At 44.7% G+C, this 24455-nt stretch overlaps 2 protein-coding genes across 4 annotated transcripts in view; both read left to right on the top strand.

Annotated features, from left to right (window-relative positions):
* ALDH1A3 (aldehyde dehydrogenase 1 family member A3) overlaps positions 1–10061 on the top strand; it is a 33376-nt gene extending 23315 nt beyond the window's left edge. Inside the window, exons 10-13 of the mRNA XM_017805088.1 lie at positions 3950–4114; positions 5947–6104; positions 7273–7347; positions 8726–10061. Of these exons, the coding sequence (XP_017660577.1) occupies positions 3950–4114; positions 5947–6104; positions 7273–7347; positions 8726–8798 (471 nt within the window). The 3' untranslated portion in view covers positions 8799–10061. The remainder of the gene's footprint in view (positions 1–3949; positions 4115–5946; positions 6105–7272; positions 7348–8725) is intronic.
* Positions 10062–13254: 3193 nt separating this feature from the next.
* LRRK1 (leucine rich repeat kinase 1) overlaps positions 13255–24455 on the top strand; it is a 76834-nt gene continuing 65633 nt past the window's right edge. For 2 of the 3 annotated variants that reach the window (XM_017805085.1, XM_017805087.1), the window contains exons 1-2: positions 13255–13318; positions 16292–16504. In XM_017805085.1, the coding sequence (XP_017660574.1) occupies positions 16438–16504 (67 nt within the window). In that variant the 5' untranslated portion in view covers positions 13255–13318; positions 16292–16437. Of the gene's footprint in view, positions 13319–16291; positions 16505–17092; positions 17470–24455 lie in introns of all 3 variants that reach the window. The other variant, XM_017805086.1, reaches the window with a different exon arrangement.

The raw sequence follows: 24455 nt of genomic DNA, 5'->3' as shown, positions 1-24455 counted from the left end.
CAGATCTTTTAACAGGCCCACTGTTTGCTACCAAAAATAAAGCAGAATTCCCAGAAATCTCTAGCCAAGGCCTCTTGTTCTCAGCACTGCATTGTGAGTTTAATTTCCTTGGTGCTGTGTAGGATCCCTCAGAGAACAGATGGCTCTGGGGACATCTGCCTCCCCTTATCTGGACCTGAATCTGCACATGATTCATGCATGGCATGTCTTCCTGCATGGGGAATAAGATGATGTACACCCCCTGTTCATGCTGAGGCTGCATCCAACCCTGTAACTTGCCTAGAAAGAGATTTCAAACTGCTCAGAAGTCTGAGAAAAATACTCCCATGCTGAGACTTGTCTGCAGAGATGAGCTGACCCTCAAGCTGTTTCAAGGTCTGCTCTTACCTTCTGTTAAGGGCTGCCAGCTTTGGGCGTTTGTTGTTTGGTATTTTTTAATATAACATCATCCTAAACCTTATCCAGCAGAAGCAGTAAGTGAGCTGCAGTTATTGGTCCCATCAGGACCACGTTCACCTGGCTGTGCTGACAGAGACCACTGAGTTCATGAGAACAGCCCCTAAATTCACAGGAAGTAATTGTGAGGTTTTAAAGGGTGAAACACCCTGCAGTGATTGGAACACATAGAACTGGGCTGCTTATTTCAGTTCATCTGTGCTCCCAGCTCTTGCCAGAGCACTCCTCAGGGCACAACTATGGCACAGCACCATTCTCTGGGATCACTGTGGCTTAAGGGAGACTCCTTGCATACAGAGCTGTAATTAAGGGTAACAATGAGTCCAATCAGCAGTGTCTGGTCAGATTTTAAATACGGCCCATCTGTCTTCTTTCCCTGCTCTGGCTTACCTGTTACACTTGTAGCTAGGGGAGATAGCACACCCCCACACACCTGAACTCCTGTGCATGCAACTGTCAAAGCCCAAGATGGGAAGGTGTTGAGAGAGTGGGAGGAAACTGTAAATCCCAAAGCTTTTATGTGGTTGCCAGTGCAAAGGAACAACCTCTTCAACTCTGGTTCCTTGCTCTCTGGAGCCTATGCTGTGGGTACACACAGGAACTTCAGCAGAGGAGAGAAATGATGCAGTGTCACAAGGACTTAAAATACCTTCTGAAGTAGCAAAGATTCACACCTGCCCACAAGTTACTGTTCAAATGTGAAGTTTCCAGTTCAATTTTTTTCCCTGTTCCTGAAGTAACCTGCTTGGCTGTGAGGGGTTTTTTTATCTTGAACTGATGGATAAGGGAAGAATCACCAGGAAAAAATAATCTGTCTTCCTCTTCTTCATCTCTCCCCATCAGGTGCTTCAGATCCAGCCTGTTGCTTTCATTCTCCTTTTGTGTGGGTCAGGGGGAACATACACAACAGCATTACAAAAATGGCCACATGCTGCTGCATAGATCCCACTTTGGGATGGTTACTTAGAAGCCAACAGTGGGAAGGAGTTGGAGCCAACCTTTAGGCTGACAGGGTTTGTAGCCCATGATCTTTTTGGTCCTACATCATCTGTAGGTGATGACAGACCTGTTCCACAAGAAGTTGATGTAAGCTAGTCCTGGAAAAGTGGTCCCATGTGCAGCTGTTTGTTCCTACATTGCACTGCACTGGTTTGGGGAACGGGCTGGTTCAGGTCTAATGCAGCCTTTTTGGAAGTGAGGAAGAAAGATTTTACTCAGGTCAGTTCCCTGCTGTGCATTACTGTGCACTGGCATGGGTGCTCGTGGCATGGATGTGGGGAAAAGACTCTGTCAGCTGCAGGATTGGGTTATGCTGATATAAATTGTACTGCTCTGATCAAAATTAGGTCAGCTTTAAACAGTATTAAACTTAGACAGAAATGAGGCATGCTTCTGATGAGACCTCTCCAAAACTCACATGTGTCTGGCAGTGCTGACTGGCTGGAATTCAAAGGACACCACGAGGAACCTGTGGGGTGATCAGGACTGTTTGAGCAGAGTGCCAACCCCAAATCCAGACCAAGGGCAATTTTTAATTTTGGATTCCTGGGAGCTGTATCACAGGAAGCAATAAAGTAAATCTGCACAGATGGCAAACTGGTTAACCAGGGCATTATACAACTGGGAACAGCAAACTGCATTAGATGAGACTAATGTCCTGGTGGACTAGAACAGGGATTAGATTAGAACAAGACTAGACTACTTTTGCTATTTTAGAACCCCAAATACTGGGATTTGTGGACTGTAAGACCTAGTCTACAGGAATAAAATTAACACTAATCATGGCAATTGCTAGCCAGGAGTTATTCAGCCTAAAACATATCATTTGATTTATAAGATGGTGAATATTTTCCTTTGACTGTATACATGCACCTCAGGATTAAAGTGTGAAAGTAAAATATGTAAGTAGAAAGGGTCTGTTTCCAATACTGTTGGACCCAGTTGTGGGTTATTTTGTAGGATTACAAATGCTAGAATTGGAAAAGGAAAAACTTCTCCTTGTGGTCTTGACTTAAATGAAGCAAGAGATGAAGATTTGGGGGTTCTCAGATTTTCGGCATTGCAGTCATCCTTAGAAGCCTCCTTCTCTATTGAATTAGATGAATAAATAGTAGAATTTGCTTTACCAGATCATGTGTTTTTAATAGAAGTCAATGCTTGAACCATAAATAATAGTGGAGTAGGGGACAGAATTTAAACAAGCCTTGCAAGCTCTAGTTACAATGACAAACAGTTCCACCCTTGCATGTCATTTTTACAAATGTTTTCTTTCCCCAGTGTCTTTTCATCTAACTGTAGTTTGCCTTGCAACAAGTTACAGCTGTATAAATATCCTTGTTTTGTTTTCTGTGATGTGAAGTGGATGGACTGGATTGGTCTGGATCACAGACATGCCAGGATGGAAAGCACTTGCAGATATTTTAAAATTATTTACACTTGGCAACTAAGCAACCAGGCAAATAGACAATGTCTGACACCTGCCAAGCTCACTGTGTGACACTGTATCCTACATGAGGACACACATTTCCTCCTGCAGTAGCATGTATGAAGTGTGTCCTTGGGTAGCACCTTAACACTGGAGAGAACACAAGCACTTGGTACAAGCTGTCCACAGTGCATGAGAGACACACACATCTGTGTGGCAGCAGATGTGCTGTTCTCTGTTTTCTCTGTGTAGCAGAAGTACCCCAAGGACACCCTCCTGCAGCTTTGATATTTGTCTAAAAGCATGAAAACTTGGATTGTGTGTGGCCAGGATTAACTAGGGACAGGATATAGTCTGTAATCTGGAGGAGTCAAGTGTGGAACACTCCATGTAAACAGTCCCAACTGGCAACTGGCCCTGCTGAAATAAAAACAGATGCTGAGGGAGGGGGATTGAACAGCACAAGCATCTGGAGATACCTGGTATTCAGAATAACCCCCCAGGCTGCCAGGGCACCTCAAACCAGTGGGTGGAGTCCTTTATTTAACCACCTCAATACAGTTTTCAAGCTTTTTGTTAGTTTTACTCTTTTAAAACACCTCTGTAAGAATTTTACCCTGATTCTCTCTCCCTTGCAGCAATTCTTTTGGTCAGATCCCTTTGCTGAGCCCAGCAAAACCCATCTCAGCCTGTTCTCATGCTGCTACTGAGATAAATCAGTGGTTGAAGAAGGCCTGTAAGTCCTAGAGCTCAAGTGAGGTGAGCTGTGGGAGTGCATATCCAGGACACAGAGGAAGGGAAAGTGGGGAGACCCCTCCATGTGGCAGCAAACTGTAAGATCAGATTACACAATCACATGCAACCTCACCTTCTGTTTCCTGTGGCTCAGGGCTGTGCCCATGTTCTGTCTCTCACCCTGTTCGTTGCCTGACTGTCCTATCCTAAACTGAGGTGTTAACTGGTTTGACAGTGCCCTGCAAACCTGCCCCTGGGCCACATTCCTTGACTTGGTCTCTGGAACCACGATAATAAAGGCGCTGCTGTTTCTTCTCCTTTTGTGTCTGACAGATTGACCAAAAACAGTTTGATAAAATCCTGGAGCTGATAGAAAGTGGGAAGAAAGAAGGGGCTAAGCTGGAGTGTGGGGGTCTTGCCATTGAGGACAGAGGCCTGTTCATAAAACCCACTGTGTTTTCAGAGGTCACTGACAACATGCGAATCGCCAAAGAAGAGGTACAGTACAAGTCACTGGAATTTCATCTGCATTTACCACTGTAAATGGGAAAGAAAGAGGTATGGTTGTGGTTTGAAGTCACAACTTGAGAGGAGGGTAGAAGTAATCAGTTCTACTGATGAAGTATCTGCAAGATGAGCTTCAGGTTGGACTCTGTGTGTGAGTTGTAAGAGGAGAAGGGAAAAAGCAGAACAGAAAAAACTGTCAAAATGTTTTAGCATCATTTTTTATGCAATTTATAAGTGTCTGTTTGCCATCCCTTCCTAATGCCTTGCTGCTTTCCCTCGTTTTCTTTGGTTTTCCAAAAGAGAATTAGCTCTGTGAGTGTACTCACTGGACAAGAACAAACCCAGATACAAACACAGTAGTTAACACTACTCTAGAGTTTTTAGTTCTCATTTCAGGAGAATTTGATATAATGCAAAATATGAGCACATGCCTTACCTGGATAAATGCTACTTTAGTAGTAATGGTCATGGAGGGGTTTCTGTCTGAATCCTTGATTTTAAATATAAATAACTGAGTAAAAATAATAGAAACTGTGGCAGGATGGAGCAATTCTATTTATTCTTTGTCCTAAAGTTTGAAGGTTTTTCTAAAGACAGAGTTAAGCTTTATGGGAAAAGAACTCTGGGGCCTGCAGCTGGTGAGGAGGGAAGGAATGGCCACTGAAGAACTTTTCTCAAGTAGCCTTAGTGTCTCAAACAATCCCAGATTCCATTCTCATGGCAAAATCCCCTGAGGCTGACCATTTCTTTCCTATATGAAAACATGCTCAAAGCCAGCAAAGTGCAGATCTAATACTCTGGCTTTCATTATTCATCTGCAGAAATGTTGAACAAGCTGCATGTGATTAGATCCTGTGATATTCCTTTGAAATAGGAGTTAATCTACTTTTCATCGTGTTCCCCAATGGAAAAGAAGTAGTTGCCAAAGTCTAACTGGCACTTGTATTTTATAGTTTAGCCTAGTGCTTTTTATGGGGCTGCTTGCTGTTCACTCCTGGCAGGATGTTTAAATGTCTCAGATCTGCCACAGAATCTCTGAGGAACCTGGGAAAGATATCAGTCACTCAGGGCATGAGTTACATTCTAAAAATAGAGGGAAAAAGCTGAAAATCCCATGACAGGCCTTTTCTTAATGACCTGACTCCAAATCCCAAGTCATGATTCATGAAGCTTATCCAGTTTCATTCATTTGCAGTTTTGTTGCAAATGCATGTTCACCCTTTGCCCAGGATTGAGGCTCCAGTTAAATACCTGGATATCCCAAAACAGACATTTAGAAACCCTTCTGTGACCCTAAAGGTAGCCCAAGTGACAAGTGAGTCTCCATCTCACCTTCAGTGGGGTTCGTTGTGCTGTGAGGCCTGGGAAGCCAAGTTTGTGGTCAAACACAGACGTGGTAAATGCAGTGCATGCAAATAAAGTGCACACAGTGACAAAACCAGAGTAAAAATCAAGGAAGGAAACTTGCAGTCCTTGAAATATGTTAATTGCTAATTGAGTACACTCAGCTTTAGAGTTCAAAAGGAGAGTTGTCAAGGAGTAAGGATGAAGCATTTGAAACTTGTCCAGATCTAATTCTGCTTGTTTTGATTGTTAGAAATGATCCATTAGTTGTTGGATCTTAGCACTGTATACAGCACATCACTGTGCTTCCTTTGAAGTTTCATTAGTAGTTTTTAAGAGACTCTATCAGTGACTTTCTAGAAGGCTAGGATGTAACATTTTAAATATATTATCCAAACAAAGCATCTGACTCCAATTACTTCAGAATTACCGTGATTACCAAAGGCTTTCCTGTACTAAAGTTTAATTGATATATGCAGATTTTTGGGCCAGTTCAGCCAATTATGAAGTTCAAGAGTATAGAAGAGGTGATAAGGAGAGCCAACAGTACCGAGTATGGACTCACGGCTGCGGTGTTCACAAAGAACCTGGACAGAGCCTTAACTCTGGCTTCAGCTCTGCAGTCAGGAACGGTCTGGTGAGCAGTGTGGGAATGGAGTGTGGGCTGGGAGTTGGTTTCCTCGGAGGGGAGAGGGCTTTATGACTTGGAATCACATATAAATGCTGGAGGTGAGATGTATTAGTAACCTGTTTAATTCTTTATGCTGCTCAGAAACAACATCCATTCCTCAAAATAAGGTGGTGAGGAATCGACAGTCTGTCGAGAAATGGATTGGTTTTTCCTTCAGTTGATGTAGTTCTTTGTCTGAACAATCCTGGAAATGTAGGAGCTGTAGTAAATTCCACCAGACATGATGCCTTTCAAATCCTATGTGTGTGTGTGTCGTGATCTTCAGGCACCACCAGCTGGGTCTTTGCTGCACAAACCAGTGTGGACAGTAGATGGCAACACACCACTGTCACAAAGAGCAGCTATTATTGCTTACAGAATTCCTTATTTTATATTAGAATCATTTTAAAGATGGAATCCTGATTTTTTTCCCCACTCAATATAGGAATTTGATCTGATGTCTGATTTTGATGCACACAAAGGATTGATTTCAAGAGTGAAGAATCTGCCTCAAATATTTAAGTAAAAATGGGATGTTGGGCTTTGAAGGATACATGTGCTGTACATGGAGCTGCAGACCTACAGCACAAGCCATAGCTGTCCCTTTCCAGTCATTTGATCTTACTGAGGTGCTGAGGAAGTGTCTGCATTAGCTTTTTCTCCCACATGTCTATAGAAATGGGCACAGTGCTTTCATTTTACTGCAACACAATTGTCTAATACAGTCCAAATCTTTTTCTATACCTGGAAGCGGATGCTGGGCCTGGTTGTGGGTGTTTAGACAGCTTTTGGAGTAAACGTTCATTTCAGAATGTGCTTCATAAACTAGGGAATAGGCTGGACTATTTATTTTAATCACAGCTCTGAACATGAACTAAATTCCCACTCTAGCATGAATGTCTTTGCCACTGGAGACCATGAAGTAAGATGTGGGTCAGACTGAGTACCACTCAAAAGTTTTGTGTTTCTGCAACAAAATAAGGTTTTATTGCTAAAATCTGATTTCTCAAGTGACAGAATTGTATAAAGAAAAAACTGACAGATTTCAGCCCTTTTTTGTATTGTTGTTGTTGTCATCCTCTTGCTTCTCTTTGGTATTGAATTGTCTTTTTAAAAATTTATGTTTTTATTGTAGGATCAACTGTTACAACGCGCTCTATGCACAGGCTCCTTTCGGTGGCTTTAAAATGTCAGGCAATGGCAGAGAACTGTAAGTTTTACTCAATATTTTGTTTATATGTGGGTGGTGAATGCAATAACAATTGTGACTGTGAAAACACTGTTGAATTTGCTTTTAAACTATCAGGCTTGCAGCAGGCTGCAGTGGGAGGTGCTAAGCCAGTACAGCGTGTATGTAAAGCATTCCTTCAGGAGTACCTTCATATGTTTTATAAGCTTTTAATAACTCCAGTTCAGGCAAGTCCACTTGGAAGCATTTTTCTATAGTGGTTAGGTTTTTAGATCAAGAGAGAAGTGTGACACCTTGGCTGGGGACACTGGCATTTACCCCAAACCTTCTCCACCTTTCTCTGGTGGTATCTGGGCCTCCTTTGGCTGTTGTATCATTGCTCCTAGTTGGACCTCTTCCAGTGGGAATGAATGATCTCCAAAATCATTCTACATCCCACCTTCCAAACTTGCTGCTAAATTACAGAAGGACCCTCTGTCCCTCTTCCCCAGCCTGATCTGTTGCAGTGGGACTACCAGACATTTCAGCTCTAATTAGTTACTAAAGCTGAAATTTTTAAACCAAGGTCACCCCGTAAGTTAGAGGTAGAGCTGAGAAATTTTCTTAAATCCTAATTTTTTTCTTGTATAGGAGGGAGACAGGTTTTCTTACACCATTCAGCAGACTCTTTAGAGGAATCTAAACCACTTTTTCTTTCACAAGCCAGATTTAAGTCCAGGAACCACTCCCAGTAGCTGTTCTTGGTGCATCTGCTGCTCTGGGACATTCAGGTGCCTCACTTGCTAAGCACAGCAAATGAATGAATCCTCAAATGGGACACAGATATATTGAGACCTTATGGTTTACTTAGCCTGACTGCCTGGCTAATTAAAGGATGTCAGGGCTTTATCCCTTGGGCAAGGCATGGGAATAGAGCCAGTTTCCACCAACCATTTAATGCAGTGGTGGGCTCTCTTATCAGTATGTTTCTGGAACAAATGCCATGGTAACTTGTAGATAGAAGCTTCCTTTCAGTGAAAAATTAACTTTAATTACTGACTAAGCACTGATTACTGTATGTATGTGGCTGACTCTTCTGTGGCTGCTCATTGCAGCACTCAGTTTTCGTTAGGCAGAGTCACAAGGTGTCACCTTGTGGGTTACAGTGACCAGAAGCATTCCATGTTTCTTTTACAAAAGTTGTATGTCCTTGTGTGCACTTAGCAGTTATTAGAAGTGGTGGGACAAATCAATAGCTGGTCTAAGTTGGTTCAGAACTGGTTTTAATGGCCTGATATCTCTACAGCAGCTGGCAATGAGAAGTTAAAGTGCAGACATGTAGAACTCTCTTCTCTTAGGGAAGTGCACATTAACATGCTACAACTGTTTGTCCCTCTCCCTCCTCTCTCTTCTTTTCCAGTGGTGAATATGCTTTGGCAGAGTATACTGAAGTGAAAACAGTCACCATCAAACTCTCCCAGAAGAGTCCATGAGAACAGAAGGCCTAAAATGCTGACACTCTGAATGTGACACACGGGGGACGTGTTCAGAGCAAGGGGGAGGGGAGGGGTAGGAAGGAAAATGGAAACACCTGTCTTTATTCCTCTAGAAACACTGAATCTACTGGACTCCATTTTATCAACTGGCTCTTCAAAAACTGATTTTCCTGACCCTACTGGCAGTACACTCTTGTACTGTGCAATTCCCTGGCCGTTCGTCTGCCTGCTACCTGTGGCTAAAATGATGGTCAGTCATGGTGTTTGCAGGACATCTGCTTTCAAACTGTACCCTGAAGGACGTGGACATGGTTGGCATGTTAGAGAGATTGCTGGTACCATTAGCACGGGCTGGCAGACAACTTCAGAGGCATTTGGGTTTCACTTGGCATAGATGGACTCGAGTGGTAGGGTTAGTACAACTTGACTGGAGTTGGTGGAGTTTGTGTGGACATTGCAGCTGGAGTTTGGAATCTGAGTGCAAGCTTTCATGGAAGGATCTGTAATGAAATTCTCTTTGAAAGAGCTATCTTAGTCTCTATTAAGATACATGCATTCTCCATACTGGTGATATTCTAGCCCTGAATGAGATTTGTGGGAGTTTCCTAGAGGACTCCTTTGGGGCCAGTATTTCACCCAACAGAACTAGACTTCCAAGTATCCTTGGAACCTGATGTTTTGGTGTGCACACACTACACATGCTGCAAATGCAAGTCACTGACTTGCTGACCCTTCTGGCTCCGAGTGAGTCACAGTTGTATCTCAAACCTTCACTACAGCACTTTTTGCAGGAGGATTTTGCACTGTACTTACCTTGATGACACCAGGTTGGATGCTGAGCATGTAGCATGGCAGATACCCCACAGAAAACACCCTACACCAGTCCTTCTGACCTGGGGGAGAGAGCGGAAGAGCTGCAGGAAGCTGTCCTGCTCTCTCTTTCTCTGTAACTTTCAGGCTTTGTGAACATCTCTTTATTTTTTGAGCCAGGGCTATTGTTGGGAGCATAAAACCATAAGCTCTTCTCACCGCTTCTTTATCCTGTGTGAATGTAGCTTAAAAATACATACTGGAAGTGCAGCATGAAAAGGCAGGTGCTCCCAAGCACCACCAAGTGCTAAAGAGGTGGGTGTACAAGCCAATTACTATGGATAAGCTATGGCTGGACCTAAATGTGCCAGAGCTTTGCAGTGGTTATCCCTGTGAGTGCTGTCATCTCATAGCCAGCATGGAGTAGTTGATCCTTCACTGAGCAACCAAGTCCATGGAGTGGCTGTCACACCAAGTTCATATTTTAGTACTTCCTGCAGTAACTCCTTTGCATGCCCAGACATTATTAGGGGATTAATGACAGGCCACACGCTGTCTTCAGTTCCTGGGTTCACTGCTTTCCCTCCTCCTCCTCCTGACTCTACTGGAGAACCACTGGCAAAAGGACGGCAAGTCCCACATCTGCGGGAGCTGTGAGTGTGCAGGAGTTAGTGGTGAGGGCTTGTTAGGAAGTTCAGGTGATCCCACTGGGATTGTCCTCTGAGAACAAACCCACAGAGGTTCCTTATGGCGTATCAACAGATCTCCAGGGAGCACTCATAAAGATTCCTGCCTGGAGTTTTCCAGATGTCAGCGCTTGAAGCAGAAATGCAGGTCTAACCTCTCTTCTCTGCTGCAAGCAAGGATTTAACCAGTACCTTCCTTTGCTCGGAGATAGTCAGTAACAAGTTCTGTTGCATGAGTGGAGCTTTTTTTGGAGGAGGAAGGAAGGTGGGTGGCGATAAGTAAGGAAAATGTTTGCATGAGCCTAAACTTCCTTATTAGTTAGTGAACGTTGAAATTGCACTTCAACACCACTTAACTTCTTACATGACATACCTCCAACAGTTGTAACGAGGTGCCTGTCCTTCCATGGGATGTGAGACAGGTAAATCTCCCCATCCAGTGACGAAAATGTCCTCCCTTCCCCGTGAAAGGCCAAATGGGAACATTGTACATAAGTTTTTATTTTTGTAAAACACTTAGAGTGCAAACATCTTTTCAGACAAACATTTTACTCTTGCCTACCTGAGGGTTTTCTTGGGCTGCAGCCAGACAGTAGGGAGGTGAGGCAAACAGTAAAAGGCTGGTTATCTTGATGTATCTCTGATGTATTTTTGATAAACAGTGGTGGAAACTGAAATCATCTAAAATTCTTTAAATCCTACTATTCTGACTTTATGTGTATGATATATATTTCACTTTTTTCCCTTATCATGTTTTTAAAATCATGTATTTTAAAAATTTTACATTTTTCAATGTATCTCTTATTGTATAAATCAGGGTTTGACTCTACACACTGAATTTTCTAAGTTATATAACACTAGACACTAACTAAAATAACCCCTTAGAGGGTATATATATTTCTTTCATTGCACAGTTAAGGCTTTCATATGAAATACTAGTTGTTTTTTTAAAAGAAAAAAACTATATTTATAAATTAGGATACAGTTAATCTAATGTATTTTTATAGCTAAAGGTACATGAAAATGCTATGTTTAAACCTCATGTATATATTTAGACTATGGGTATCTTTTTTTGTAATAGTTCTTGTTCCTAATAAATGTTTAACTTTGTGAAATGGGTGTGTCTGAGGATTCAGTATCTCACCGGGAAACTGTGAGGGAATCTGCACTTGGATTAATTTCTGCAATTTGTGAAGAATTGGCCTGTTTTAAAAGAGTAAAGTGCTAAGTGTGGTCAGTGCTCTGCACATAAAAGCTGGAGTGTGGGTGTGCAGCTCACCCTGCAAACAGCCACTTGTGTGAGTTATGCTGTTTACTGTGAGTGGAGGGAGGAGGAGAGTGGAGCTGCAGCTGGCAGGGGCAAGCACAAAGTCAGATGGATCCTCTTTTCCTTCTGAGGTGAGACCCAAAATGCAAGTATTTGAAGAGATCATGCAGACAGATGGGGCTTCCTGCCTTGGTCTGTCTGCTCCTAGACCCCTTTGAGACTCATCCACCACTAATGTGACTCTGCTAAATGCATTCTCACTCCTGTCTTATTTCCCTCATCTGCGATGTAGATAGAGAGCAAGAACATTCCATTGTCTTTCTATTCTCTTCTCATCTGATGTGTGAGAAATACCTCTCAGCTCCCTACACAGGCCAAGCCAAACTCCTTGAATTTTCCACTTGCTAACAGCATCGCTCAGAAGCTTTTAGATTCCAGAAAGGGGAAGACTGGAGATACAAAGGAATTACTGTGAGTGACACAATCAATGGATACTTAAGGAAGAGTGGGATGAGATTTGGGGAGGGAAAAAGGGAAAAGTTAGCTTGTGTGGATGAATTATTGCCTGGGGAAGTTGGAGTTTCCATCATAATAAAGGGAAAAGTTATTTTAGTGCATTTTCAAACAATTGTGCTAAAAAAAAAAAAAAGCTGTAAGAAATGTCTGGGTAAGAGCTGGGCTGTGAGGCATAAAAGGCAGCAGGCTGATTAAGAGGTGTAAAGGGTAACACTGTTTTTAGCTGTGTTAAAAGTTAAAAGATGACGGTATAGGTGTGTTCTCACTCTCTGTCTATGGCTGCAGCTTGAGACTGATTGATGGGGACCCAAACACAGGTGAAAGCACCAGTGAAACCTATGCTCTCTGTCTCCATAATCACTCCAAAGAAGCATCCCAGGCATATCTCAGGCTGCCACAGTCATTCAGTGAGTGGGCACAGCTTTTTCCATCCTTAAATGACCATCAGAGACCCATTGCTAAGTACGGACCAGGGAAGAAAAAACATCCTCTGTGTTTAATTTACAGAATCCCTGGGAGTAGCAGAGCAAAAGGCACGCAGAAATGGTCTTTTCTTAGTAGGTCCAATGGGTGGGGAAAATTCCAGGCTTGTCCAGGAAAGTTCCAGGCTTGTCAGAGTCTCCCGGAGAGGAACGGGTCAGTGATGGGGAAGGACTGCGCACACCAGCCCAGCGCTGGAGCGCAGCCCGGCTGACTCCTTCCGAAGAGAGAGAGCAACCTCGTTCTGCTCTTCCAACGGGGAGCAAACTCGGCGCGATCCGGGGAAGGACCAGCTTTGGAAGTCGGAGATCTCGGAGCAGCCCGGTAAGGCCGGGCCGTGCCGGGCCGATGGGCAGCGGTGCCCGGGCAGCCACACGGCCGGGGGGCGGGAGGGCCACGCCGGAGTTCGGGGGTCCCGCTCCGGCCCCCGCAATTCCCAGTCTGCTTTTTCTTAAAAAAAAACCCACTGGGCAGGGCCCGCGGGGCCGTGTGGGGGCGGGCGCGGGTCGGGGCCGGTGCCGCCCTGTGCCCTCCCTCCCTCAGCGCTCCGGGCCAGCCCTGCCCGCGGGGGCAGGCGAGGGCCCGGCCCGCAGGACTCGCCCCTCACCGCGGCGGAGGAGGCGCCGCTGCCCCGCTCCCTTTCCTGCCGCCTCCCTCCGCGGAGCGGGGCGGGCGGGCGCCGGAGGAGGAGGAGGAGAAAAAGAAGGAGGAGGAGGAGGCGGCAGCGGCACAGCGACCGCCGGCCCGGGACGCTGGAGGTACCGCGGCTTCGCTGCCCCCTCGGCCACCTGCCCGGCGGCGAGGGGAGGCTGCTGGGGCTCGCCGGGGCGTTTCAGGTGGAGAACGGGGTTGGAGGGAGGGGGAAAGTAGCTTTTTTAGAAAGAAAACGAAAGTTGGGAGGGAAGTTTGCAGGCGCAGGGCGGCGGCGGGCGCTGCCGGTCCGCCCTCCCCGGCCGCCCCGCCCGGCCCGGCGGGCACCGCTCGCTCCCGGGGCTCACCCGGGACTCGCTTCGGCCACTGGAAAGTGCCTGGAAAGGCTTGTGAGACCCCCCGAATCGCAGTGTAGTGCCTGGTCTCTCCCCAGTCGGGAGTGGTGTGGGAGAAAGGGGCTGGGTCGCTGCGCAGAGCTCACCCAAGGATGAAGGATGCGGGTCCCGGCGGGAAGGGGGTCCCCAGGAGGGCATGGGGTCCCTGTGCTGGCACCGAGCCGGGCACTTCAGCCCCAGGTTCACCATCACCCTGCCCGGTGTGACGGCAGGCGGGTCTGTGCATTCCCACCCGGACTGTGCCCTTGGGCCTCTCAGATCCGTGCTGTTCCCATCACAGGAGGGATTCTTGAAAACAACAGGTGGTTTGAGCGAAGAACTGAAGTTTTGGCAGATTTCTCATGAATTGGGAAGTGATCTCGGGCAAACCGCGGTGTTTCTGGGAGCCTGGCTGGGTTTAGGCGAAATACACGGGGTGAGACCAGGCAGGCTGGTGAAGGGGAGAGGAGGTGATGGTACAAGCACAGTCAGATGTGCTGGGGCACTGTCTGACAGCTGGCAGTAGCAGCTCTTGGGAGAGAAACTGGAAATGTCTGAAATGGATGTAAATCCCACTTCAGGTGTATTCTGTGTGGTCCTTCTCCTTCTGAATGAGATTCTGCAGAGCTTATAGATTCCTTCTCTCTAAATCAAATCAAAACATGGTGTTTGCACGTGTTACAGTTGAGTTGACCTTGCTTAAGGTAAACTCCCTTTTTTTTTTGTATTATATGCACAAAGGTCCTGAAATACTGAAATCCTGCTTACATGGGCGCTGTGTGGCAGTAACACACATGTAGTTACTTACAGTTAGAGGGAACTGATTGTCAAAACCACACCACTATTTTTCCTGAAAGTTGTTTTTTTTTTTCCTTTCACTCTATACAAGGAAAGTTTCATCCTGGGGAATAAGCTGAGTAGAAGGCTAAAAATCAGGAGTAGGATGGTTTTCAAGCCTCCATGGTTTATGCTGACCCCTGTTCAGTGTTTCTTGTACAGTTGCTGTGCGTGCACATGGTTTGTCCCCATTGTAGAGCAAGGAAATGCCTCAGAACTGAGCAGGTGCTAAAGAGAGCTGGTCTGTTGGTGTGTACAGGGGGGAGTGTTTATTCTTACTGGAGCTGCTCGATGTGTCTGTAGCGAGGGCACAGGGGAGGCAGCAACTAGAAGCATCTCATCCCCTCCTTGGTCAGGGTTAACAACTTGGACAGCTTTTGGGAGGTGTGAGAGCCTCCCTGACACCTCTGCCTGTGGTATCACACCCTTGGCATGGCAGAGATGTGTGATCCCAGCGCAGCAGCTGTGCCTGCCAGAGTGGCTGAGGGAAGCTCAGCCCAGGAGCCAAGCTGATTCCAGTGGGAACTCTGCATGTTACAAGGCAGAATCCAGTCCACCAACATTGCCCAATTCACCAGTTTTTGGGCTTGGATCTGGAATTAAGGATCACCTCCATCTCAGCCTCCTGCAGCACCCAGTGCCCAGACTGTGGGGCACAGGGGTGTGGGTTTTGGTTCCTGCTGCCAGGCATCACAATCAGGGTCATCAGAAGCTGTTTCCCTCTAAGTGCACCTAAAACTGAAATATTTGCTTAGAAACAACTGCTGTAGGATGCAGTGATTTTTAGTGTTGTTAGCTAGTGGTTAAAACACAATGTAAGAAGGGAGGACAGAAAGCTTCACAAAGTGGTGATGGATCAGCATATTTTTGTGTTCTCTTTGGCTTTTGATCCCAACTTAGGAAGCCAGCTCTGCTCAGGGAGAGTTAGGGATGATCTTGGGCCTTGCTGGTCAAAGCAGGAGGTGGGTCATGAGCTTTGCCAAATTAGAACCTCAAATCAAAACTTCAGCATCACACACCAGACATGAGACGAACCAGTAAGAGTCAGTTGAGGGGCATCATTTTACATCTGAGAGGCATTTACTGACTGAAACTGAAAGCAGAAAATGAGGGGACGCTGATGCTGGTCTGGCACACACTGCAAAGTCACCCGTAGTTTTAACCTCTGTGTAAAACAAGTTAAAAGGTGGGTGTGCAGCTCTGAAGAGGGAGGGAGTTGGAATTGCCTGGGAAGACTGAGCTGTGCAGTTTTCTGCTGGCTGTTGTGCCAGACAGTTCAGAAGAAGCCAACCTTTAAGAGCTCCTAAGGGCCTGATCTGCCTCCCTGAATCTGTTTGAAGAAGCCTGATGCTTCTAGGGTAGGAAAGCTCTCTAAAAGGACTGGGCAGAGGGGACAGGAGATGGTATGTTTCTCTTTGCCCTCTTTTCATTCCTACAGAGGATTGTCTCAGTAACCACAGCAGTATTTCTCACAGTCTTACAAGAGCCGTGGTTGTCTTTGTGGATGGGAGAGGTTTTGAGGTTGCATTTAGGATTTTTCCAGCTGCACTGCATGGTTTCAATGCTCTGCCTTTACATCAGCTTGGGGAGAATCTGAAACTGCAGCTGTGACCCCTGCTCACCGTCCTCTGCCCAAAGACTGAGCTGCTTTGGTGGTGAAAAATTAAGAACATTATCTTTCTATAGTGGAGAAATTGTTAGTCCCCTCTGCTAATTCATATTATGCTCTTAACAAAGATATTATGCAAATAATTATATTTAAAGTGCATTTCTGCAAAACAGTATTTAGACAACTGTGTTAGAATGCAGGGGAATGAGCAATTTCTATACTACAATGGTTAATCTGTTTTGTTATTTATTTTTAAACAGAATAAATGATGTTTCTTCAGGATGGTGCTTACTAGCTGTCTCTGCTCCTACATGTACACGATGGAGATCGTTCAGCTTTGACAACATTGTTCAGTTTGAAGTGCTGTGGAAAGTTTGTCTGTTGGACCTTCACAACTGGACCCAGAATGTACTGGTGTGTGGGAACTGAGGAATCCGCTGTTTGCAGGGAGAGCAACATGGATCCACAAAATGGTAAATAGGAGGAATTTTTTTCTTTCCTGTTCAGATTGGGAGCAAAAGGTTTTAAGAGAACTCAGCAACCACTGGGTTTTGATGAAATTTAAAGATATGAAAGATCTTTGAGCCCTAATCTTTGAAAATTTACCAAGGAATTTTACTTCCAAGGAGACTGATGTTCAACTGCTCAGGTGGTAAGAATAGCATTCCCCTCGAGATTGATGTTCTCCAAAAGGCTACAGATTTAGTCAATATATGTATCATGTCTCCCCAGTTCCTAAATATGTTTTACAAGATCTGTGCTTTTTCAGTGTGTGAATGCAAATATGTTCCCAGTCACTGATGCAGTGGGTTTTCAGGGTATGAAAGCTGCTAAAATCAGAGCATCCTTTCTCAGCCTGAACAGATATTCACCTGCTCCAGTTTTACTGTCAGCTTCGATTCAGTGCCTTGCAGTGATTTATTGCTGGACTGGATCAGAAGGTCTGTGTTTATGTAATCTAGTAAATCCATGGGTGGAAATTCCTCTTTCAGCAGGGACATATGCTTCAGGTTGCTTCCTGTGAATTTTTTTTCTTTCTTTTTTTTTTTTTTCCTGAGCAGCCAAATTATTTTTGGATGGTTTCTCTTGCTGCAACCCTCAGCTCCCAGGCACTGCTGCGTTTCTCTGAGTCAAACCCCAGTTATGTTTCTGCAGCAAGAAATAGCCTCCTGGTTCTTGTATAACGGTGTTCCCCCCTTGCAGCAAGTGCTTCATTAGGAGGCAGCATCTGCGTTTGAAGTGTGGGAAGAAGGTGTGTTTGACGCTCTGTAGTGAGTAAGCAGCCCTCAGCAGAAGCTAATGTTTTTGCAGCCTTATTTTGGATTTTATCAGCAACTATGAAGCAAAACCTGATAGTTTATTCAGAGGCCGCCTTGTCTTGTTTGAAGACGTTTCTCACCAGCATCACAGGGAGCTCTGGGAACTCTTTCCTTTCTCTGTATGTATTCTGCTTGTTCCGTGATACTGATCTTTCTGTTTGCTTTTGCTTTTGTTAATTAGCATTGTAACTTTCTATAACACTTGGTTACTGAATATTCTTAAAATTCTTGAATCCTATCCGCTGAGTTTCACTCTGGAAGAAATTATCTCCACTTGAATACTAAGCTACAAACCATGAGAAGAATTTTAATCTGCTCTAACGATTCGAAAGTGTTTCAAATTGCTACATTTTTTGTTCTGCAATAGTGATTTGACAAGTTTTCTCACTGTTTAATGATAAATTATTTTATGAGTTAATAATGAAGTGAAGAGTGAAATAGTTACATTTTCTGCATTTTGAGTTCAGTTTTTTTTCCTGAGAACTTTATTACATGTTGCTGTTATGTAACCATATTCAGTTAAACTGGTTGACTGGGAGCATACAAATCTTAGTGGAAGACTCTTCTATACTGACATGCCTGGGTTATATTGTTTGGTAAACAGTATTGGAAAACTCACAGAGGGATCCTTGAAAAGCTTAAGATCTTTATACAAGGCACCAGTATTGCCTTGGTAGATTTGCTCTTTTTAAGGATACTGTACATGCTTAAACTCATTGTTATTTCAGGATTGTTTGGGTCCTGCCAAGAGTAATTGTCATCAGCTAACTGGTCCACTCCCTAAGTTAGCTGGTCCTTGTTCTGCATTTGGATCCTGTTACAGGGATGGAATCAGGAACACGGTGACTCATCCGGCCTCCACATCTGAACCTATTGTTTACGCGCCTTTAGGAACAATGTGGATGCAGCCTCCTGCTTCCATTCAGAGGGAACTGCTGGGAAGGGGGAGTGAGATCCCAGATCATTTCTTTAATGCTGACGACCTCATTAGTGCTTGCAGAGCCTGGAGTCTGTTTTCTGGGGCAGGAAGGGCAGGTGTGTGGCTGTGAGGGGTTTATCCAACAGTGCAGTGGTGCCGGTGGCTCCGTGACGGGTCCGTCGGAGGCACCTTCCAGCAGGTACCCTGTGCACCCACTGCCTTGATCATTTCAAAGCCTTGCTTGTTTTTGTCCCGGACAGCTATGAAGCCCTGGCCAAATGTATGTGAAGAATATGTTCACAGCATCACTGTTAGTTAAAAAATGTAATTGGTGATTCCAGGACTCGCCTTACTCTCGTGTCTCCTCTACTATTCCTCCCGGCAGTGCAGGGATCTTGCCTGTATCCCAGCAGGATTCCCTCTTTCCCTGGGAGTGGGCGAGCTGTGTTTCAGAGCTGGACCCTGTCTGTCTTCCAGAGATGGTGCTGGGCTTGACTTGATTAAGCACCCACTGGTCCACAGCACAGATTTATCACTGGAGTGCAGGATAAGGTTCTGGTTTGGATGCAGTAACATCTCTCCTCAGACCCTGCTTCCTCTCTCCTAGATTTGTTCATCTTGTCCTAATTAAGAGGTAGAAACTAAGCACAGATACGGGGGTGGCTGCAGTCTCTCATGAAGCACAGGGCTTGGTTTTTTTTAAACTTGGTTAAAGAGCTCTGCATAATATAGTGGAGGTGACATAATGTGAATTTTATAGGAAATACAATGGAAGCCCAAAGACATCACTGTGTGAATGCCTAGAAAAGCGTAAAGATTCATCTCCTTTCTACAGACTGGTTGGTTTCTTTGAATCTTATGAAATTTTACAGTTGGGATTTAATTTTTATATGGTTTTCTAGGAGACAGTTCCTCAAAGATGTAGGAGAGCAAACATTGTCTTCTGAAATGTAAGGGCACATCTGTTAAAGAGCTTATCTCCCTCTTATTGTGAATTTAATTCCAAGTTGCAGAATGTTCATGTGCCACTGGTGTGTGTCTCGGAGGTGGAATTGGATTATCCTTCAAACATGCCAGAGGGTGTCTCTTCTCTCCTGCTAAATCTAGAAATGAGCATTGAAAAAGGGGTGTTATCTTGGAATGTATCTAACATTACATAATTAGGGACAATGATGCCAATGATAGCTGCTTGAAATTTTATAGTAGCTTTACAGATATTAACTAAATGAACTTTCACAACTTCTCTTGAGGCAAATCAGTTGTAAGCTGGTGACTTTCCACTGTTCAGGGAAGCACACATGGACAAGTGCAATATGCCTGCAAAAGAGACCTAAATATTAAACGAGGGCGCAAACAAGTCACCAGAATATAATGACTCAAGTTGTCATTTGGAGTGGACCAGAGGCCCTTAAAGCTGTGCTTTGAAAGTGCTGGGGTGACCCTGCAGCACACAGGGAATTCTGTTTTATCAGAAAGAAGCAACCCACAATGGTTGTGACCTTTGCAACCCCTCCTGGGCCATGGCTCAGATCAGAAATGACTCAGAGGGAAAGCTGCTGCCAGCAGAGCAGCTTCCTGAGTGGGAGAAAAGCCTCCTGTGCGAGTAAGAGTTGAACTGGAAGAGTTAAAGAGCAGTTTTAACAAGAGGGACTTCTCAGGAGCAAGTGCAATTTTATGTGGAAAGTTTCACAATAGACTGAGTGGTGATAACTTGAGCTTAGCAAGTGGAACAGCTTGTCTTCCTGGGACACCCTTTGCGCATCCAGCCTCGCTCCCTGTCTGCATCAGGGCAGGACAGGTGCAGGTGTGGCCGAGGCCTTTTTGGGGTGCAGCAGTTTGGGGAGGCGATGGGACTGTAGGTGGAAGGATGGAAACTTTCACAGACTCTGCTTTTGCTCTCCATTCTGTACTCACTGATAGCCAGAGCCTTCCAGCTGCCAGCCTGGCAGTGGGAGACCCACTTCAGAAATAAAAGTCTACAGGAAAAACATGACTTCTTTATAGCAATAAAGGCAAGCAGAGCCCGCCCACTCCTGGGTGGGCATGGACATGGCCTCCAGATTAGATCTTTGGTGGGGTGTCCTTTGCAGGGCCAGGAATTGGACTTGATGATCCTGATGGGTACTTTCCAACTCAGCATATTCTATAATTTCCTTGCAGTTCTGCGCTGCTGAGTTTTTTGCCTTAAACATGAAGGGCAGGAACTTGCAGTTGGTAGTGTGAATAGCTTTGTTTAAAAATCTTTCCTGCTGAGTAGAGGAGGAAGGGAAAAGCAGTGTTGGCAGCACCACTGGTACCACTTCGTTCCTCATGAAGTCACCACGTAAACCTTAAAATCCTCACATCATCTGGGGCCAGCAGTGAGTCTTGGGGCATGTTGAGTTAGGCTTGTTTGTGACACATTGTGCTGTAGAACAGGGAAAAAGTACTCACAGCCTCTGTCCTGCTTTTTCCATCCACACCTTACCCTGTAGTAACATTACCCTGAGTTTTTTGTGACAGTGTGGGGTGAGAAGGACAAGGAGAGCATCTGGGACGTGATCTGAGGACACAGAGACCTGCAAAGTGTGTTGGTTTTGTGAAGTTCTGTATAATCAGACTAAATGAGCCTTGAAGGTTTTCTGTTTTTCTTCCTGCTTGTTAAGCTGTGAGTTAATTTGACAACCAACTGAAATGTTCCTATGATAAAAAGAAAAAAAAAGCAAAAAATAGAACAGGTGTTGTCTGTGAGTTAGTCTCACTGCAGAGTGCCCTGCAGAAGGAGAAGTAGGAAATGCTCAGCAGGAATAGGAAGTACACTAGTAAAGCAGTAATAGGCTTGTATTTTTAAATATTTAAATAAACTCTTCATACAGAAGTGGTGCAATCTCACAAGAGCTGGTGCGGAAGGCTGGTCTGCAGCAGAACATGCCTGTGGTTAAACCTGCTCTCTTGTGCAGACTGCAGCAGAGCTGTGTGTTGCAACATCTCTCCAAACCGAACCTGGATTATCAAAAAGGGCAGTGAATGCTGAGGCATTTACAGTTTTCCTGATAAATACCATCAGAGCCAGCCTGCTCTTGAACTTGAGGGCTGTAGCAAGGAGGGCAGAGCTGCTTGGAGAGCCACTGGTGCAGTAAAGACCTTGGGAAGCTAATTGAGCAGAGAGTCCAACCTGAGAGCCAGTTTTATTTACAGGCAATAGTAAAAAAATTGATCTTTATCTGAGCTGGATCTGGCATTATCTGCTGCTTTACAGCTTTATTTTTCCACCTTTCTGTTAAAATGTATTTGTGGTTTATTACAGTGAAATGTAACTTACGACAGGTCTATCAAGAAGCCTGGGAAAAAACAAAGATAAGGTGATAAGGTTGTAAAGAAAACCCTTTGCCCTTAGAACTTGTACACAGGGACTTTTTTACAACCTCAGTAAGGTGTGATTTATAAGGCAGCTTTCAGGTGAGAGTTGATTCTGGGGTCATAGAACCGCTGTCTTCTGTTTCAGTGGGAAAAAGGCAATTGATAGTGTTCACACCAACTCAGCCCTTACCAGGCCTGTAATTGATTTATTGTTTTGTCAGAGATGTTGTGTGTGATTTTCTACTTGCATTAAGAAAATGCAATGAATTATGTTTTTTCATCCTCCCCAAAGCCTATGGGGGGCCTTATCCAAAACCCATTAAAGACTTTGCGCTGACATAATGGGGTCTTCAGGGATCCTTACAGCATTAAGTCTGTGATTTGTTTGTTTTCCACTGCTCTGATCGATAAAGGGGCTGCCAGGGCGCTGCTTGGCAGGAGGCAGCGAGCTGGGAGGAACTGTTTGCATTGCAGATGGGGGTGTGGGGGATGGATTTTGTACCATTCAACTCCCAATATGCTGTGTAGAATCACAGAATCGTGGAATTTTTACGGTTGGAAAAGATCTTTAAGATCACCGAGTCCAAGCATTAACCCAGCACTGCCAAGCCCACCATTAAACCATGTCCCCAAGTGCCACATCCACAGGGCTTTTAAATCCCTCCAGGGATGGTGACTCAACCGTGAAGTCTGTCTCTTAATAGGTTTTCTTTCAGGTTTGACATCAAGTCAGGCTGATATTTAATTCCTTTCTTTAATCCAAGTCTGTGTGCTCATTAGTGGGTCAGGAATTGCTTATTTGCATGATTATGTATCACCACAGCAGCAGCTCTTTTATGTAAACTGCTGATAGTTTCACAACAGAAGTGTTTCCATGCTTTGAATTTGTGCCTTGCCCTCACTTAAAAAACTTATAAAAGAAGTCTTTAAGTTATAGGGAAGACTCTCAATCTTCCCAAAGCCCTCCTGCAGCCAGAGGGGCTCTGGGGGTTGGCAATTTGTGTTGCTCCAGACAGACTGGCAGGACTTGGGATCTGGAGGAGTTCACACCCTGTATGAGCATACAAGCTCCGTTTCTCCAATATTTTATACTCATACAGGGTGTGAGTATGGAGATGCACAGAGTAGTGGGAAATCTGGTGCAGATCCTCTCTTTTTTGGCTCACCTTCTCCAGCTGGAGAGGGCAGCAGATCCGTGGTGAGCTTTGGGAACTTTTTGTCTACAAAGACAGGTCCTGTGTTGTGTCACCCGAGGGTGAGGGAAAGGGTCAGTCGGCCACAGGAAGGGCAGGAGGAAGGAGATGGGTGGAAGGAGCAGAGACCTGGGGTTGGGAGCTGGAGGAGCAGCTTTATTTCCTCTCTAATAGTCAATATATGGCTTCCAAGCATAAAGGTTGGCATTTCGGGTACTGCCGGGGAAAGCTCAGTCCCAGTCTGTCCACAACTCCTTCTCTGTGCCTGGTTGAAAATCATGGAAAAATAACGACCCAAAGCAGTGATTCAAACAAGAAGTCCGGATAAATTTAGCTCAAATATTCTTGGTATGTTTGTGGTCGCTGTGGAAATTGCATCACCACTTGCTTTAATGATCAAAATATGGCATGGCTGCCCGAGAAGGGCTCAAAATGCAATCTTTTAAAAGCATGTGTGTCTTTGGATTTGCTTCACCTGCAGTTAATTGGTTCGGGGGATTGTTTGTTTTATTCCCATCTTGGTTAAGGAGTTTTTGGACTAGAGGTTACTGCTCCTTAATTGAAAAGCCACAAGGTTTAGGGCTGATACACTCTGCAGCGTGATTATCTGCTTCACATAAAAGTTCTGTCTGGGGAGTAGGATTCAAAAAGAGTGCTGGTAATTGCTGAAGACAAGACCTCCTCCAGAATCTGCCTGCACGTCTTTCTGTCTTGCACATCAAAGAGCCTTTGAAATTGCTTTTATTTTTGCATCAAACAGGAACATAATTTTTTTATTTTATTTTATTTTGTAGCACTAATGGACAGGATCTCTTTTCAGATCTCATACATAGCTTGAAAAACAAAAAACCTGGCTCCTTAAGTGAGCTTGTAATCCTGGTCACAATTCTCCCATGTTTTGCACCTTGGACCTTTTACACAATGGCAGGGTGGGAATAAAAGCTGTCAAATCAAAGCCATTTGCATGGATTGGACCAGGAGTGCAATGGATCAGAGTTCATCAAAGGCTGGTGAGAAGGGGATGAAATGTGCCTTGCCTCATTTTGCTGTCTCTGCCTCACTTTGCTGTCTCTACCTTGGAGCAGACATCTAAAAATGCTGTGACCATGTCACATCATGGGCTGGAGCCTCACTTTCTCCACTGTTTAGTTGGGTTTTTTTCTTTTCCAGAGTGTCATATCCATCCTCCCAGCTCTGCACTTCCCTTGGCTCTGCTGTTGCCAAATTGCCCCTTCAACTCTTTTGATGCCAACCATATCCAATATCTTGATTGCATTTTCTTTTCCTCTGCATGCAACACTTTTACATAAACTGGTCTAGAGTGGTGATGAGTTATTGTGGTGATGAGAAGTGAGGATAGCAAAGAGTGAGGTGTTTTATTAGGCTGGCAGGCACAGTTAAAGAAGTTTGTTGGACAAACAATGTCTAACATGCACTAAGCTTGGATTTTTCTGTGTGGGATGTTTACCCCCTCAAATCTCCTAAAAAGCTTCTTCCTTTAGATGTGTCTGCCTTTTCCCAGATCTGTCAGTTTGTTTAATGAAAAATATTCTCTCATTCTCCAAACTTCCCTCAAAGTAGACTGTGAAGCTGCTATAATTTCATGTGTTAAGAGTCAGTGCTTGGTAGCTGGGTTGACTCCTGCCCATGTTTA

This window comes from Lepidothrix coronata, unplaced genomic scaffold (genome assembly GCF_001604755.1).
Source record: "Lepidothrix coronata isolate B3197 unplaced genomic scaffold, Lepidothrix_coronata-1.0 Scaffold11, whole genome shotgun sequence".
Taxonomy (NCBI): Eukaryota; Metazoa; Chordata; class Aves; order Passeriformes; family Pipridae; genus Lepidothrix; species Lepidothrix coronata.
The sequence above is the reverse complement of the archived record's forward strand: the minus strand, read 5'-3'. Positions and strand labels throughout refer to the sequence as shown.